This window comes from Cervus canadensis, chromosome 4 (genome assembly GCF_019320065.1).
Source record: "Cervus canadensis isolate Bull #8, Minnesota chromosome 4, ASM1932006v1, whole genome shotgun sequence".
Taxonomy (NCBI): domain Eukaryota; kingdom Metazoa; phylum Chordata; class Mammalia; order Artiodactyla; family Cervidae; genus Cervus; species Cervus canadensis.
The window spans coordinates 84,625,188-84,643,635 of NC_057389.1; the positions used below are offsets into that span (position 1 = coordinate 84,625,188).

Genomic DNA, 18,448 nt, shown 5'->3' on the forward strand with positions numbered 1-18,448 from the left:
CTTGTTCTATGAGCTTAATCATTACTCTGATACCAAACCCAGACATACACTTTATTTTTTTAATTAATTAATTTATTTTAATTGGAGGCTAATTACTTTATAATATTGTAATAGTTTTTGCCAAACATCCACATGAATCAGCCATGGGCACACATGTGTTCCCCACGCAGAACCCCCCTCCCACCTCCTTCCCCATCCCATCCCCCAGGGTCATCCCAGTGTACCAGCCCTGAGCACCCTGTCTCATGCATTGAACCTGGACCAGCAATCCACTTCACATATGATAATATACACATTTCAATGCTATATACACTTTAAAAGAAAACTACAGACCCTCATGAACACTGATGCAAAAATTGAAGCAAATCAAATCCAACAATATATAAAAAGAAAAATACATTTCAACCAAATAGGGTTTACTCCAGGATGCAGAGTTGGTTTAACACTAGAACATCAATCAATACATTATATTCAATTTGCAATCATCACTTCACCATATTAACAAACTGAAAAAGAAAAACCCTACGATCACTTTAACAGACACAAAAGCTATATTTGGCAAAATCTAGCATCTATTTCTGATAAACTCTCTCAAGCATATTAGAAATAGAAGGTAACTTCCCCAAACTAAGAGAAAATATACAGAAAACCTACAGATAATATCATACTTAAGAGTGAACTACTAAATGTTGTTCATCAAAATATAGAAACAAGGCAAGCATATCTGCTCTCCTTATGTCTCTCTTGAACTTTGTACAGGAGGATGGAATCGGTGCAATTATGCAAGAAAAAACAAAAGGCATCCATATTGGAAAGGAAGAACTACAACCGTTTTTATTAACAGATGACATAATTACCTGTGGTCAAACAGAAACTTTAGGGGGAAATACTACTAGAGCTAATAATTAAGATTAGCAAGTTTACAGTATCTTTATTATAAACTGAGTGTTTGTGTCCCTACAAAGTTTATATGTTGAAGTCATAACCCTCAATGAGATTGTATTTGGAGATAGAGTCTATGAGAGGATGATATGAGTTCACAAAGGTGAGGCCCAATCTGAGAGATTTGGTGCCCGCATACGAAAAGAAAGAAACATCAGAGCCCTCTCTTTCTTTGCGTGGAGAGAAAAGGCCATGTGAAGTCATAGCAGGATGGTGGTTACCTACCAGACAAGAAAAGAGCCCTACCAGAAAATGAATAGGGCAGCATTTTGGTCGTGGACTTCCTGGCCTCTAAAACTTTGAAAAAATAAAATTCTGTTGTTTAATCCCCCTAGTCTATTCTATTTTGTTATGGTAGTCCAAGAAGACTAATATAAGGATTAACAAACAAAAAAGTATATTTGTTGGACTTCTTCTTGGTGTTGCAGTGGACAAGAATTTGCCTGCCCATGCAAGGGACAGGGGTTCGATCCCTGGTCCAGGAAGATTCCACATGTGTCAGAGCAACTAAGCCCATGTGCCACTATTTTTGAGACCATGCTCTAGAGCCTGCAAGCCACAACTACTGAGCCCACATGCTGTAGCTACTGAAGCCCGCATCCCTAGGACCTGTGTCTGTAAGAAGAGAAGTCTCTGTGATGAGAAGCATGTGCACTTCAACAAAGAGTAGACACCACTCATTGCAACTAGAAAAAACCTGGACAGCAACAAAGACCCAGTGCAAACAAAAATAAATACATAATTTTTTTAAATAATTTTTTAAAAAAGGAATCAGTTGGATGGGAGGGGAGTTTGGGGAGAGAATGGATACATGTATATGTATGGCTGAGTCCCTTCACTGTTCACTTGAAGCTATCACAATATTATTAATCGGCTACACCCCAATACAAAATAAAAAGTTAAAAAAATAAAAAAGGAATCATTTTTTAAAAAGGTATATTTCTATATGCTAGCAATGAAGAGTGAGAAATAGAAATTAATAGCATCAAAAATATGAAATATTAAAATTAGGTGAGAAATAATGATATCAGGTGGGAATAATGACCTTGTACAGTAAAAATTTTAAGGTATTAAAGAAGACCTAAATAAAATGGACAGATGCACTTTTTTCTTAAGATGGGAAAGTCAATCTTGTTATGATGTCAATTATCCTCAAATTAACCTATAGATTCAATGCAATCCAAATAAAAATCCCATTGGAATTTCTTGTTTTTTTTTGTAAAAATTGATAAGCTAATCCTAAAATTCATACACAAGTGCAAAGGACCTAAAAGCCAAACCAACTGAAAAAGAATAACAAAGTCAGAGAGCTAATACTATCTGATATCAAGGATTACTATAGTGCCACATTATTCAATACCGCATGGTACTGGTATAAAGATAGACAAGTAGATGAATGAAACGATATAGAGAATCCAGACAAAAACCCATACATATATGTGGAAACTTTTTTTTCAGCAAAGGTGCAAAGGCAATATAGTGAAGAAAGGATAGCAGTTTCACAAATGGTGCTAGAATAATTGAATGTCAATATGTAAAAAGAGGAACTTGAATCCGTATCTTACATCATTTAATAAAATTAACTCATAGGCAAAAATGTAAAACTTTAAACTATGAAACTTCTAGAAGAAACCACAGAAGACCTTTGTGACCCTGGGTTAGGCAAAGATTTCTCAGATATGACAACAAAGGCATATCCCAATAACAAACTGACAAGTTGGACTTCATCAAAGTTAAAAATTTATGCTCTTCAAACTGTTTCACAAGCAATTACATATTATGTGATTCCACTTATATGAAATGCCCAGAAAAGGAAACTCAAGAGACATAAAGTAATCATATTTGCCTGGGGCTGAGAACAGGGCTTAAGTATAAATGGGCATAAGGGATCTTATTGTGGGTAAAAAATGTTCTAACACTGACATATGGTGATGCTTAAACTCTCTAAATTTACAAAAAATCATTTAACTGTAAAACTCTAAATGGGTAAATTTTATTATATGTAAAATATACTACATTAAGGTTTGTTTTTCATTTTATTTTTAAGAAGACAGTAGAAATAGTGTGAAAAGACAAGGTGTCCATTGGAAGAATATTCTTCAAAGCATATACCTGATAAAGGATTTGCATCCAGAATATGCAAAGAACTCTCAAAATTCTACAATAAGAAAATCAACTGATTTTTTAAATAGACAAAATATTGGAACAGATATCTATCACCAAAAAGGATATGCAGATGTCAAATAAGTACATGCTGCTGCTGCTGCTAAGTCACTTCAGTCGTGTCCGACTCTGTGTGACTCCATAGACAGCAGCCCACCGGGCTCCTCTGTCCACGGGATCCTCCAGGCAAGAATACTGGAGTGGGCTGCCATTTCCTTCTCCAAAATAGGTACATGAAAAAGTGATTAACATCATTAGTCCTTAGGGAAATACAAATTAAAATCACATTACAATATCACTTCATATCTATTAGAATGGTTCAAATTAAAAGACTGGCCATACTAAGTGTCACATGTAAAGAAACAAATTTCAAACACTGCTAGTAGAAATGTAAGATGGTATAACTACTTGGAAAACAGCTTGGCAATTTCCATTTTTAGGTATTTAGCCAAGAGGAAAGAAAATATACACCCGTATTGTAAAAGAATGTGTATTATAACACTTGTTAAAACAATAAGGAAGATTTTATTCAAAACCTGCAACAGTGGTGTTGCAATAGCAGAGAGAGGTTGTGTCCAACTCCAAATACAGCAAAGATAGCTGGGGATTTAAAGCCAATGGACAGTGAAAGCATCAGAGGATGGGAAAACTGCTAAGAGGAGAGACAACAAGGGTAAGGAGATTCTTGCTAAACTGATCTAAGATACTATGATTTATGATAGGAAATATATATTTGGTCTTTGCCCCCATTTCTGGCATAGAGCTGAAATTCCCTAGGTGATAAGAGAAATGAGGTGTCTTTTGTTACATTAATAAAGTGACCTTTGAACTATAGTTAGGAGATAGGGGTTGGTTGTGAGGGAAACCAACCAGGTAATTAGAGGATTGGGATTTTCAGGTGCATACCATAGCATCTTCTCATAAGGAAGGAGAGAGTAGCTAGAGGTTGAATGAATCACCAGTGACCATTGATTTAATCAATCATGCCTATGCAATGAAGTTTCCACAAAATTCCAAAAGGACAGGGTTCAAAGAGCACCTTGGTTGGTGAGATTGGGGAGAATGGCACTCCAAGAGAAAGCATGGAAGCTCTGCACCCTTCAACCATACTTTGCTCTATGCACCTCATCTATCTGGCTGTTCCTGAATCATATCCTTTTATAATGAGCCAGTAATTTAGTGAGTAAAATGTTTTTCTGAGTTCTATGAGCCACTAAAGAAAATTAATCAAACCCAAGGAGAGAGTTGTGAGAACTTCTGATTTACAGCCATTAAGTTAGAAGTAAAGGACATGTTACTGGAGTCTGAAGTCTCAGGAGATAGGTCCTGGGAACTTCTAATTTGTAGCCAGCCTGTCAGGAACACAGGTAACAACCTGGGCTTGCAATTGGTGTCTGAAGTATAAGATGTTCCTGTAGAACAGAGCCCTTTACCTGTGGAATCTGTTGCTGTCTCTGGGTAGATAGTGCCAGAATTATGTTGAATTTCATCCACCTGCAATGCAGGAGACTTGGGTTCAATCCCTGGAGAAGGGAAAGGCTACCCACTCCAGTATTCTGGCCTGGAGAATTCCATGGACTGTATAGCCCAAGGGGCCACAAAGAGTAGGACACAACTGAGCGACTTTCACTTTCACTTTCTAGGATACCCAGCTGGTGCCTGGAGGTTGCTTGTTGTTAAGCGTGGGAAAACCCTCCCCATCATACACTCATTGAAACTGGGTCCAGGAACTGACTTAGACTTAATATGCCAGCATGCTAAAGGCAGCCAGAATGATCAGATATAAGGGGTGGAGGACTTTCTGTAAACTGGTGAGCAGAATTCTTGCTAAAATCATATTCAAGGATGGACATGGAAGCCCAAGGTCAAGGCCTAGTTGAGAAGAGAGCTCAGGATAGCCTCACTAAAGTTTGATTATGGAGAGATTCTTTGTTAATACAAATACTTCACTGAAATGTTCCCAGCAGCTAAATAATCTAAATGTCTATAAAGAGATGAATGGGTAAATAAATTATGGTATACCATGCAATTAAATATTACTCAGCAATAAAAAGGAACAAACTATTGATACACTCAAACACAACAAACTGTGGAAAATTCTTTAAGCGATGGGAATACCAGACCACCTGACCTGCTTCCTGAGAAATCTATGCAGGTCAAGAAGCAACCATTAGAACTGGACGTGGAACAACAGACTGGTTCCAAAATGGGAAAGGAGTACGTCAAGGCTGTATATTGTCACCTTGCTAATTTAACTCATATGCAGAGTACATCATGAGAAATGCTGGGCTGGATGAAGCACAAGCTGGAGTCAAGATTGCCAGGAGAAACATCAATGACCTCAGATATGCAGATGACACCACCCTTATGGCAGAAAGCGAAGAAGAACTAAAGAGCCTCTTGATGAAAGTGAGAGAAGAGTGAAAAAAGTTGGCTTAAAACTCAACATTCAGCAAACTAAGATCATGGTCTCTGGTCCCATCACTTCATGGCAAATAGATGGGGAAACAGTGGAAACAGTGACAAACTTTATTATTTGGGGTCCACAATCACTGCAGATGGTGACTGCAGCCATGAAATTAAAAGACACTTGCTCCTTGGAAAAAAAGTTATGACCAACCTAGACAGTATATTAAAAAGCAGAGACATTACTTTGCCAACAAAGTTCCATCTAGTCAAGGCTATGGTTTTTCCCATAGTCATGTGTGGATGTGAGAGTTGGACTATAAAGAAAGCTGAGTGCCAAAGAATTGATGCTTTTGAACTGTGGTGTTGGAGAAGACTCTTGAGAGTCCCTTGTACAGCAAGGAGATCCAACCAGTCCATCCAAAAGGAAATTAATGCTGAATATCCATTGGAAGGACGGATGCTGAAGCTGAAACTCCAATCCTTTGGCCACCTGATTCATTGGAAAAGACCCCGATGCTGGGAAAGATTGAAGGTGGGAGGAGAAGGGGACGACAGGGGATGAGATGGTTGGATGGCGTCACTGACTCGACGAACATGAGTTTGAGTAAACACCAGGAGCTGGTGATGGACGGGGAGGCCTGGCCTGCTGCAGTCCATGGGGTCACAAAGAGTCAGACACGACTGAGCGACTGAACTGAAACTGATTGATACACTCGACAATATGGCTGAATCTCAAAACAGCTATGCTGTGTGAAAGAAGTCAGACTAAAAAAACAAAATCTCTCTCTTTCTTGAAGGACTCCAAAATCCAATCTGTTATGACAGTAACTAGATAAGTAGTTGCTTGGGGGGCATGAAGAAAGAAATTGTAATATTATAGGAGGAAACTTCTGGTGATGAATACTTTCACTATCTTGATTGTGGTGGTGGTCTCAAAGATGGTTATATACAGGAAAACTTTTATTTTTACTTTTATTATAGTCACTTTATAATATTGTGTTAGTGTCTACTGTACAGCAAAGTGAATCAGCTATATATATATAAATAGATAGATTCCCTTTTTTGGATTTTCTTCCCATTTAGATCACCATACAGCATTGAGAGTTCCCTGGGCTATACAGAAGGTTCTCATTAGTTATCTATTTTATACATAGTATCACTAGTATATCTATGTCAATCCTAAATTTCCAATTCACCCCATTCCCCTCTTTTCCCCTTGGTATCCACAGGCTTGTTCTCTATGTCTGTGTCTTTATTTCTGCTTTGTAAATACAATTGTGTATATCAATACCAGGTTTTCCTCGTGGCTCAGTTGGTAAAGAAACCGCCTGCAATATAGGAGACCACCTACAATACAGGGGACCCAGATTCGATCCCTGGGTTGGGAAGATCCCCTACAGAAGGAAATGGCAGCCCACTCCAGTATTCTTGCCTGGGAAATCCCATGAACAGAGGAATCTGGTGGGCTACAGCCCATGGGTCACAAGAGTCAGACATGACTTAGTGACTAAACCACCACCATACCAATGTCAACTTTTGGTGATGAATATTTTCACTATCTTGATTGTGCTGATGGTTTCAAGAGTGCTCATATATGTAATAAGTTTAAATTGCACACTTTAAATATGTGTAGCTCATTGTATGTCAATTATATCATGGCTCAACAAAGAATTTTTTTTTTTTTAAGTAACAGTTCCCAGTCTCAACAAGGCTCTCAGCAATGGGCTATAATTTTGGGTTTCCCTAGTTCTTCCATGGCACCCCACTCCAGTACTCTTGCCTGGAAAAGTCCATGGATGGAGGAGCCTGGTAGGCTGTAGTCCATCAGGTTGCTACGAGTTGGACACGACTGAACGACTTCACTTTCACTTTTCACCTTCACACATTGGAGAAGGAAATGGCAACCCACTCCAGTGTTCTTGCCTTGAGAACCCCAGGGATGGGGTAGCCTGGTGGGCTGCTGTCTATGGGGTCGCATAGGGTCGGACACGACTGAAGTGACTTAGCAGCAGTTCTTCCATTCCCCTAAACTCCTATTTTAAACCCTTTTCAATATCCTTAAGCCTCTTATCCTATATTCTTTCTTCCTCTTCCTTTCTCTGGAAGATTATCCCTCAAGTGGCCTCTAGTCTCAGCCTTTCTCCACCCTGGGAGCCAAAATAAACTTTATACTAGAACATTCATATATCCTGTTTACAAGCCCTTACCAGCACCCCCTCCAGAAAAAAATCCAAATTCCTTAACAAGGATTATAAGACCTTCTTTGATGTTGGCCTCTACTTATCTCTACAATCTCATCTCTAGCTTTTCCCTCACCATCTGCATCCCCATCTTCACCTTAGGGTCACACCAGGGTCTATACAATAAACTACTACCCATTCCTAAGTTCTGCATTTTTATTTCTTTATCTCTCTACCCTTTTCTTGTCTTATTCTTTCTGTCTCTCTTGTCTGCCCTCTCTCCCTTTTCTCTGTCTCCTTCTCCCTCTCTCTCTTCTGTTCTCCTCTCTTTTTCCAGTCATCCTCTCTCTTTACTCCCATCCTCCCACCCCCCCACCCCCCCTGCCATGGCTCTTAAGAGTTATGAGTTCTATTAGTACTTCCATATATTCTTGCTAACACAACTAAGTTGATGTCGACAATTTCTATGTACAGACATACTGAGTTTTGGATCCAAGTAGGATAACACTATTTCCTCTGGGCTTTTTTTTATTCCTAGGTCTTGATGATGCAAAGTTACAGCCTAATATCCTTTATTTGGAATTATATCTGATAGCTGACTCCACATGTAGATGATGTTAGCCTTAACTGAGTTACAGATCTCTTGAAGTATCTCATATACAAAGTATCCAATATAAAAGTAATTATTTCTTTTAGTAAGTGAAGGAAAATTTGAAACTATACCTCATTTGAAGAACTGTCTTGCAAAGTTGACACAGGAACAATTTCATTTGAATTAACATAATTGCTGACATTTGGAAATAGTTCTTCAAAAGATGTTTTTTGCACTGAGGACAAATCAATCTATAAAAGAATACATAACTCTTGTAGAAGTACAATACTGCAAAACAATCATTTTTAAGTAACCAAAGAAAAGTTGAACTACTCTCTCAATTGAATGATTTTCTTGTGAGCTTGACATATGAATAATTTTATCTGAATTAATATAATTGCTGATATTTAGAAATGCCTCTTCTAAAGATGCATGTTTAACTGGGAACAAATGAATCTATAAAGAATAATACAAGGCTCTTTAGCTTTAAAATTATTTTTAAATAAGAATTTTCATTTGCTAAAGTATCATTTAATTTATACATATTAAGTGGCCCCATCATTTCATAGCAAATAGATGGGGAAACAGTGGAAACAGTAACAGACTTTATTTTTGGGGGCTCCAAAATCACTGCAGATGGTGATTGCAGCCATGAAATTAAAAGATGCTTACTCCTTGGAAGGAAAGTTAAGACCAACTTAGACAGCATTTTAAAAAGCAGAGACATTACTTTGTCAACAAAGGTCCGTCTAGTCAAGGCTATGGTTTTTCCAGTGGTCATGAATGAATGTGAGAGTTGGACTAAGAAAGCTGAGTGCTGAAGAATTGATGCTTTTGAACTGTGGTGTTGGAGAAGACTCTTGAGAGTCCCTTGGCCATCCTAAGGGAAACTGGTCCTGGGTGTTCATTGGAAGGACTGATGTTAAAGCTGAAACTCCAGTATTTTGGCCACCTCTTGTGAAGAGCTGACTCACTTGAAAAGACCCTGATGTTGGGAAAGATTGAAGGCAGGAGGAGAAGGGGACAATGGAGGATGAGATGGTTGGATGGCATCACCAACTCAACGGACATGAGTTTGGGAGTTGGTGATGGACAGGGAGGCCTGGCGTGCTGTGGTTCACGGGGTCATAAAGAGTCAGACATGACTGAGCGACTGAACTGAACTGAACTGAATTGCCCACTAAATGAAATTCACCTACCTAGCAACTACACCTCATGAACTGATGCCCTGATCTTCCCTTAACTGTTAGACTTCCCCAGTGTTCTGCCTTTGCTTCTTTTTGCCTACCAACTGTACACTAGAGATTTTTAAATCTCTACCTTGTTCCAGAGCACCATACCCCTATCATTATCAGGTTGCTCAAGTTACCACATATTTCTACATCAAAATCAAAATATTTAAAGCCAAAGTCATGATCCATTCTCCCTAGTTTTGGATTTCAAGCAGCTCTGTCATGTTGACGCTCCAGATCTGACTAGAGTAACCCAGCCTAAACCTAGGCTATACCACATGTATGTGTGCCCAGAATGAATTATCAACTGCACTGGGTGGGGATTGGGGGCATCTGCCCTTGCCCAGCTCCTCTTCCTCGTAGGGAGACAGAGAAACTTCAGACCTATCAATGTGTATCTTGAAACAGTGTTAAGAAGGTCACCTGAAAGTGAGACCCTAGAAAACGAAAATCCCTAGAAGCCCTTGAGTCAACTGGCCTCCTTTCAGGGAAGCCAGCCAAGGAATGACAGCTTGGAATTGAGGGGAATCTAAATGACTCATTTGGTGGCAGCAAGCTATGGAATGAACCAAAGGGCAAATAGACTCATTTAATAAAAAAAAAGAAAAAAAAATGTAGACCTTAAAATGTCAAGCCATTAAGTGCTCTCAAAAGTATTTTTATTTATTAAAGACACTAAATATTTACCTACAAAATGGGAGAAAACATTTGAAAATTATTTATCTGGTAAGGGTCTAGTATCTGGAACATATAAATAACACTTACAACTCAACAATAAAAAGACGAAGAGCCTAACTTTTAAATGCCAGAGGATCTGAGTAGACATTCCTCCAAAGAAGATATACATAAGGCCAATAAGCTCTATTGCAAAATCACAATGAGATACTACTTCACATGCCAAAAGATGGATGATAGTAAGTGTTGGTAAGAATATAGACAATCAAGACACTCATACTGCTGCTGGGAATGTAAAATTGTTCAACCACTTTGGAAAACAGCCTATCAATCCTCTAATTATTAACCACAGAGTCACCATATAACTCTGTGATTTTACTTCTAGCTATATGCTCAAGAGAAATGAAAACACACATCCACACAAAAGTTGTATCTGAATGTTTATAACTCCTCATTATTAATAATAACTCAAAGGCAGAAACAACTCAAATGGCCATGAATACATTACTATTATTAGACCACAAAAAGGAAAGAAGTACTGGTATATACTAACCTTGAAAATATGCTAAACTAAAAGAAGTTAGTCACAAAAGCCTACATATGATTTTATTCACATAAATATGAATAAATGGCTAGGAAATCTATTGAGATAAAAAGTGGATTAGCGGTTGCTTGGGACCAGATAGTGGAATGGAGGAATAAAGTGATAATGGCAATGGTTAAAAGGAATGGGGTTTCTTTGTGAGGTGATAAAAATGTTCTAAATTGACTGGGGTGATGATGGTATATATTCGTGTATATACTAAAAAACATTTTATATTCTAAATAGGTGAACTGTACTTCAATAAAGCTGTTTCTAAAAGTCCACCACAAAAACATGTTAAATGTACAGTTACCATGTAACCCATTAATTCGACTTCTACTTCTAGGTATACACCCAAGAAAACTGAGAACATATATCCACACAAAGACTTGTCCATGAACACTCATAGCACTGCTATTCATTCAAATACCCATAAATGGATGAATTAGTAAATAAAATGTGATATATCCTTAATATATTATTCAGCCATAAATAAACAAAATACTGATAAATGCTGTAACATGGATGAATCTTAAAAATATTATGGTATGTGAAAGCAGTTAGACACAAAAAGCCACATACTGTATGATACAATTTATATGGAATGGCCACAATAAGCAAACTTTAAAGAGACAGAAAGTAGATTAGTAACTTCCAGAAGCTGGAGGATGAGATGGAAGGAATGATAAGTGACTGCTAAGGGGGTGATGAAAAATGTTCTTTAATTAGATTGTAGTAGTGGTTGCACAAGCTTATGAGTATACTAAAAGTCACTGAATTCATACTTCAGCAAGGTGAATTTTTAAAAATGTGAATTATAGCTCAATTTTAAAAAGATGTTGGTATTTACAAAATAGTCAATTAATTAGTTTTGTAGGGGGAAATCATTTTTAAACACATTTCTCATATATATATATATGTATTTTTTAACCCAAAAGATAAAACAAAAATGAATTAAAAAAACAGCCATTTTCTGGGAAAAATATTAATCTTTAGAATACTGGAAAGACTGTGAGCAGGGTGTTCACAGAATACCTTTTTCCCATCTTGCAAAAGTGATGTTTGGTTAACTCTCCAGCTCTGTTTCACTAAGAATCTGATAAAGGTAAGAATGTCAACTATATTACTAGGTGACACTGCTTAGGGTAAAAATGATATCTAATAGTGAGGAACTATACATGCAATGTAAATTTTAAAAATGCTAGAAAACACACATTTTGGGCTTCCCTGACTCTTGTAATTAGGCATGCCCCTTGTGGGGACCCTGGAAGCTACATCTACGTGTTATTATAAAAGATACTGAATCTTATCTCCTTGAATCTGCCTCTCTCCAGACTGCTATGCAAGCTACTATATGAACTTCTGTGAGGACTGCTTGCACTGAAGAGGCACACCTGATCTTACCCTACTTGCAAGCTGTATACCTGCTCTTCAGTTGAACCTCAGAAGAACTCTGGTTGGGTAAGAGGCAAATTATAGATTCTTAGACGAAAATACAGGGAGAAAACTTCATGACATTGCATTTAATAATGACTTCTTCGATATGTCACAAAAGCACAGACAACAAAAACAAGAACAAAAGATAAACTGGACTACATGTCAATGTATGGCAAAAACCACCACAATATTGTAAAGTAATTAGCCTCCAATTAAATTAAATATATTAATTTAAAAATTAAATTTTAAAAAATGTAAAAGTTTTGTGCATCAAAGGGTACTATCAACAGAATGAAAAGCTAACCCACAGAATGGGAGAAAATATTTGTAAACCATATATCTGATAAGGGGTTCATATATAGAATATATAAAGAACTCTCACAACTCAACAACAAAAAAATTAACAACCTGATTTTAAAAATGAACAAAGGACTTGAACTGAGATTTCTCAAAAGAAGATATAAAATGACCAATAAGCACATGAAAAGATGCTCAGCATCATTAGCCATTCAGTCAGTCAGTCAGCTCAGTCGCTCAGTCGTGTCCGACTCTTTGCGACCCCATGAATCGCAGCACGCCAGGCCTCCCTGTCTATCACCAACTCCCGGAGTTTACTCAAACTCATGCCCATCGAGTTGGTGATGCCATCCAACCATCTCATCCTCTGTCGTCCCCATCTCCTCCTGCCCCCAATCCCTCCCAGCATCAGGGTCTTTTCCAATGAGTCAACTCTTCGCATGAGGTGGCCAAAGTATTGGAGTTTCAGCTTCAGTATCAGTCCTTCCAATGAACACCCTGGACTGATCTCCTTTAGGATGGACTGATTGGATCTCCTTGCAGTCCAAGGGACTCAAGAGTCTTCTCCAACACCACAGTTCAAGAGAAATACAAATCGAAACCACAAGGAGATACCATCTTACACCCGCCATTAAAACACACACACACACACAGAAAATAATAAGTGTTGACAAAGATGTAGAGAAATTGGAACCCTTGTAAATTGTTGGTGGGAATGTAAAATAGTGCAGCTGACATGGAAAATAGTATGGTGGTTCCTCAAAAAGCTACAGTAAGAGTTACCAAAGGACCAGCAATTCCACTTCAAGTAATATACCAAATGAATTCAAAACAGGGTCACAAAGAGATATTTGTATACCCATGTCCATAGCAACATTATTTACAATAGCCAAAAGATGGAAGCAACCAAATGTCCAACAACAGAAGAATGGATAAACAAAATGTGGTACATTCATACAATGGGATATTATTCAGTCTTAAATAAGGATGTAAGTTCTGACATATTCTTCAACATGGATGAACTGCGAAGACATTATGCTGAGTGAAATAAGTCAGTCACAAAAAAGACAAATACCATATGGTTCATTTATATGAAATGCCTAGAACAGTCAAATTTAAAGACACAAAAAGTAGAATGGTGGTTACAAGGGACTGGAGGAGGAAGGAATGGGGAATTTACTATTCAATGGGTATGAAATTTCAGTTTTGCAAGATGAAAAATTTCTGAGTATGGATGATGGTTACAGCAATGTGAATGTACTTGAACTGTATATTTAAAAATGATTACAAGGGTAAATTTTATGTTATGTATTTTTGCCACAGTAAAAAATTTTTAAAAGAAGAAAAATATTTCTTTCATGTATAGTAGTATATAGAGTACTTCCAGTGAAAATACATTTATGCAACAGAAAATACAGACATTACTGAATATGTGCGATATTCTCCTAGTCTAGAAGAAATAGAAAAATAGGGAGAACAGAGAGCCAGAAAATAGATATTACAAGTGCTAAATGCTAATAATAACACTTACCACTAAACCAGGTGTTTGCAAAGACGGAGTACTTGTTAACAGGCCTTTGCTTTTCTTATCAGAAGTACTGGAATGAATGTTCTATCAATATTTTGTGAAACAGAGAATTGAACAGCAGAAAGAAATAAATTAATACAGTAAACACAAAATTTTATACTAGATCATAATGTGTCACAGTAATAATATTTTAATCTACTAATTCAATTTAAAATCACTAGACAGGTAACTAAAGAACTGTTTGACTTGAGCTAGGTTAAACAACTTCCAAAAAAACTCCAAATGGTACAAATAATAAACCTCTTTGAATAGGTGTAAGTATATGCTGAGAAGCCTGGAACCCAAACTCATAAAATTTGAACATCATAGGGAAGTTGAGTTAGGTTTCTTTTTTTCTTTCATCTTTTCTTCCTTTCATTCTTCTGGCTTAGAAATCTCTTAAACTAGTTGTTCAAGACACAATTTGGAATATTTATTAGGAAACTTTTATCAAAAAGTTTATAGGTATTTTTACTTAGTACACTAAGTCTGTTAGCTCTCTAATTTATTAGCTATATAATCTTTCAATATGTTCATCTGAACAACAGGAATTGTCATGCAAATGTTACATATGAAACATGCTGCTCCAATGAAGGAGCACAGTTATCTGATAGCTCCCAGCTGCAACATCTTTAGAACCTGCTTCAGCTATTAGGTTGAGGCCATTACTTTCTTCGGCAAGCCTCAGTCAACACCTGAACATAGCAGCCCAATGTAAGATTCCTGTAATGGACAATCTATGCTGAGACCTCCCCACTGGGAGAGCTTTTGTCAGCTCTGCATTGAAGACTGAGGCTATTTCACCCCAATCTGCCTTCCTCCCTGCTTTCCTTTCTCCAGTGTTACCCCCTCCAATGTGCCACTTGAACTCTTAATTCTGCCGAATAATCTTTCCCAGTGGTCTCAAGCAAACAAATTGTCAACTGTCAGTCCATTTAAAACACACCTGCCTGTATATAGCTGTAAGTATATAGATTCTCAGCAATCTTTCCTAGCTTTGCCAAGAAATTATGTACATCTAAATCTTTCTAAGAAGTACATTTTCATTTTACAGTCTTTTCAAGAATCAGCTAATAAAAGGCCAGTGCTTACCAATGCAGGTTTGAGAGGCTGAGGCAGGAGAACTTTAGCAACTGATTCACCTGCACTGCTTTCTACAACAGACCTCTGGTGAGATGATGAAACCTTGATTTTTAGATGACGACAGCTTAAGGTTGTTTGAAAATTTGTATCTCTAGGTTCAGGATCTTTTTCAGGCTGAAACAAATTCAGAATCCTAAGACACATTTCACAGTGCTAAAAAAATATTTTTTTGTATCACTTCTCAGATGTCCTACTTTTATTGTTATATGGATGTGTGTTATAATTAAAATGGGATACGTATTTCTATCTATAATTCTCTCAACTTCAAAGTTTAAACTTAAAAACTTTTTCTCAAAAATAAGTAAAGCATTCTTCATTCCTGCTATAGTATTTTTGATCTCAAGCATTCCTTTTCTGATTATTTCGTAGAATTTCCATCTCTCTGCTTATGTTGCATGTTGTCTACTTTTTCCTGTAACTGCCTTAGCATATTAATTATAGTTATTTCATATTTCTGGTCTGATAATTCTAACACTACTGTAATATCTGACTCTGGTTCAAATGCTTATTCAGTCTCTTTAAACAGTAATTTCTGGCCTTTAGTATGGCTTGTAATTTTTGCTAAAAGGTGGACATATTGTACTGGATAATAACAACTGTGGTGAATAGTCTTTAATAATTCACTGATAAATTGTGCAGGGAGAGGGGAAGCCTTCTACAATTCTATGATTAAGTCAGTATTTTATTGAGCCTATGCCCCTGGACTGTGAACATCACCAGTTCTTCTTAGTTCGCCTCCCCTCAAATTGAGACAGGATGGCTAGAAAGGACCATCCTGTAGTAGTTGGGTACTTCCATTCCCCGATATGGAAGGCTAGAGGGAGCTAGAATAGAGTAATTTTCTTTCTCCGCTTGGAAGGGCAGAGCTGGCTGGAATCAGGTATTTCCCTTCCCCAGATAGGCTAGGCTCTGCTAAAATCCCAGCAAGTTAGGATCTTAAAGCCTGCTGAGAGCAGGCTTTGTTAAGAAGAACAGAATATTCTGAGATATTTCAAAATGGTTTCTTTTCCCTTCCCACTACCAGAACTATGAGGGTATTCTTCACTGATATTCATTATGAGGATGTGGTAGAGTTTCTGCAGGTAAAACTCACAGAAGTGTGGAGGTTCCTCTGATGAATGGGTTCCTCTTGAGTTGTCTACAATGAGCCTTCAGAAATTCATCAATGACATTTTTGGTTTTCCCACCCCAGCACTGGTTCTCAGAGAGGTTTCTGTTCATGTGTTTCCGCTCTGGAAGGTCAATATTCTCTGTATCCACCTGTCTGTCTTTCCATGATCTGGTGTAGCAGTTTACCATGTGACCTTACTTCTTTGACAGATCTATAAAGTGTTGCTCATTTTTCAGTTTGTACAGGTTTCTACTTACTAGGACAGAGCAATGATTTCTAAATTCCTTTCATGTTAGATCAGAAACTGGAAGTCCTCCAATCTTCCAAAATTCTTTATAACATGACCTGCAAGAAGCACTCGGCAAAACTGGCCCCTCTCCCTTTTAGGAGGAAAAGTCCTCCTCCCGTATCTTCTATGATACAATATGCTGTTTATTTTCCCCTCCTCTCTGTCCACTGTTTCTTTTCCATCTGACTGTAGAATTTTCCAAGAATTGATCCTGGATCCCTTTCTCTTCCTTACTCTCTAGATACTCTTTCCCAAGTGATTTCATCCAATACTATACGATCTAAAATATCTATAATATTGTACACTCCTCTTTTATTTTTCTGACCTGCAAACTTGCAGCCAGTGGTGCTTCCAACATTTTCATCTTCATGTGCCTTCAGACCTCCTACTTTTCCTATCACATTATATAGCACCTTTATCCATCAAAGCTGCTTAAGACACAAACCTAGAAGTCTTTCTTGACACTACTCACTCTTTCTGCCTCTATATTCAATCCATGAACTCTACAGGCAAAATATCTTGAATCCATGCATATTTTTCCATATCTCCTACAAAACATCCTAGTTAAAGCTACCACAATCTCCCACCAAAAATCTTTGTAACTTTGTATTTATGAATCTTCTTGCTAACGTTCGTGCCCTCTCTCAATCTGCTCCCCAGTTATACAATGACAGTATGGTAGAGTGAAAAAAGTATAGGCTTCAGATCAAGGAAGACTTGCCATAAATTTCTCAAGCATATTGGGTAACACTTAACCTCACTTTTCTCAGCTATCAAATAGCTAAAAAATAAATGAAAGACTTACCTAACAGGAATGCTACAAAAACATATAATTAAAAAAAACTGCTTGGAATAATGCTTACATTGAGTAGCCACTCAAATAATAGCTATTTTTATATACAAAGTCAAGTCCGAATTCCTTCCCAAAGACCACTGGATTTCAGGCCTAATGTACTGATTTATAATTCCTTAGCATAGAACACTGTTTTGACTACAGAGCAAATGCATTATTGTCACTTTAAATTACTAACAGATGTCCAATTATCCAAAAAGAAAATGGAAAAATTGTACATTTTAATCCTCTTTCATTAAATTTATATAGAGTATATATACATGTAACAATAATGTAATCTAATAAACTCCAAAAATGTTTTCAATTATTGGCTTAAATAGCTGAAAAATAATTCGTAATAAAGTAATGTCTAAAAGAAAAAAGTATTTTCTATATTAACGAAACTTATGGTTTATAAGGTTATTCTGCTTCAATACTTACTTTTTCTTTCTTTTCCCCAGGGGTCGAAGGGTAATTTTTCTCAGCAAGTAAAACTCCACAAGATGCATTATCTATAACAAAAATATACTATAGTGTTAATTATTTAACCTGTTGTTACATCTAACGTACAGAAAAGAGAACTCAAATTTGAAAAAAAAATGGATTTTAATGATTGATTTTGTAATAGTTTTAGAAGAAAAACTTAGTATATGTTGAACAACCTAACTTGAACAACCTGACAGGAGAAAGAATTCTTAAAAATATCTTTATCTCAAAATCTCCAGGTTTCATAGGAATAAATAAACTGTATATAAAAGATTTATCTTTCAATTAGTAGAAAAAGTTGAATGGAAATTGAATTCTTAATTATCCTTCCATTTCCATTCTCTTTCTACTATAACTTTTTTACTAGCATTTAAAACATACTCAAGCCTCTTTATTTTTAAAAAATTTATTTTTTAATTGAAGGATAATTACTTTACAGAATTTTGTTGTTTTCTGTCAAACCTCAGCATGAATCAGCCATAGGTATACATATATCCCCTCCCTTTTGAA

The 18,448-nt window shown here is 36.9% G+C and overlaps 1 protein-coding gene across 1 annotated transcript in view; it reads right to left on the reverse strand.

Moving 5' to 3' along the window:
* Positions 1-18,448, reverse strand: part of MEIKIN (meiotic kinetochore factor) — a 153,161-nt gene that overhangs the window by 74,530 nt on the left and 60,183 nt on the right. The window contains exons 9-11 of the mRNA XM_043465986.1: positions 17,894-17,964; positions 14,042-14,122; positions 8,418-8,537 (exon numbers count right to left, since the gene is read on the reverse strand). Coding sequence (XP_043321921.1) covers positions 8,418-8,537; positions 14,042-14,122; positions 17,894-17,964 — 272 coding nt within the window. The remainder of the gene's footprint in view (positions 1-8,417; positions 8,538-14,041; positions 14,123-17,893; positions 17,965-18,448) is intronic.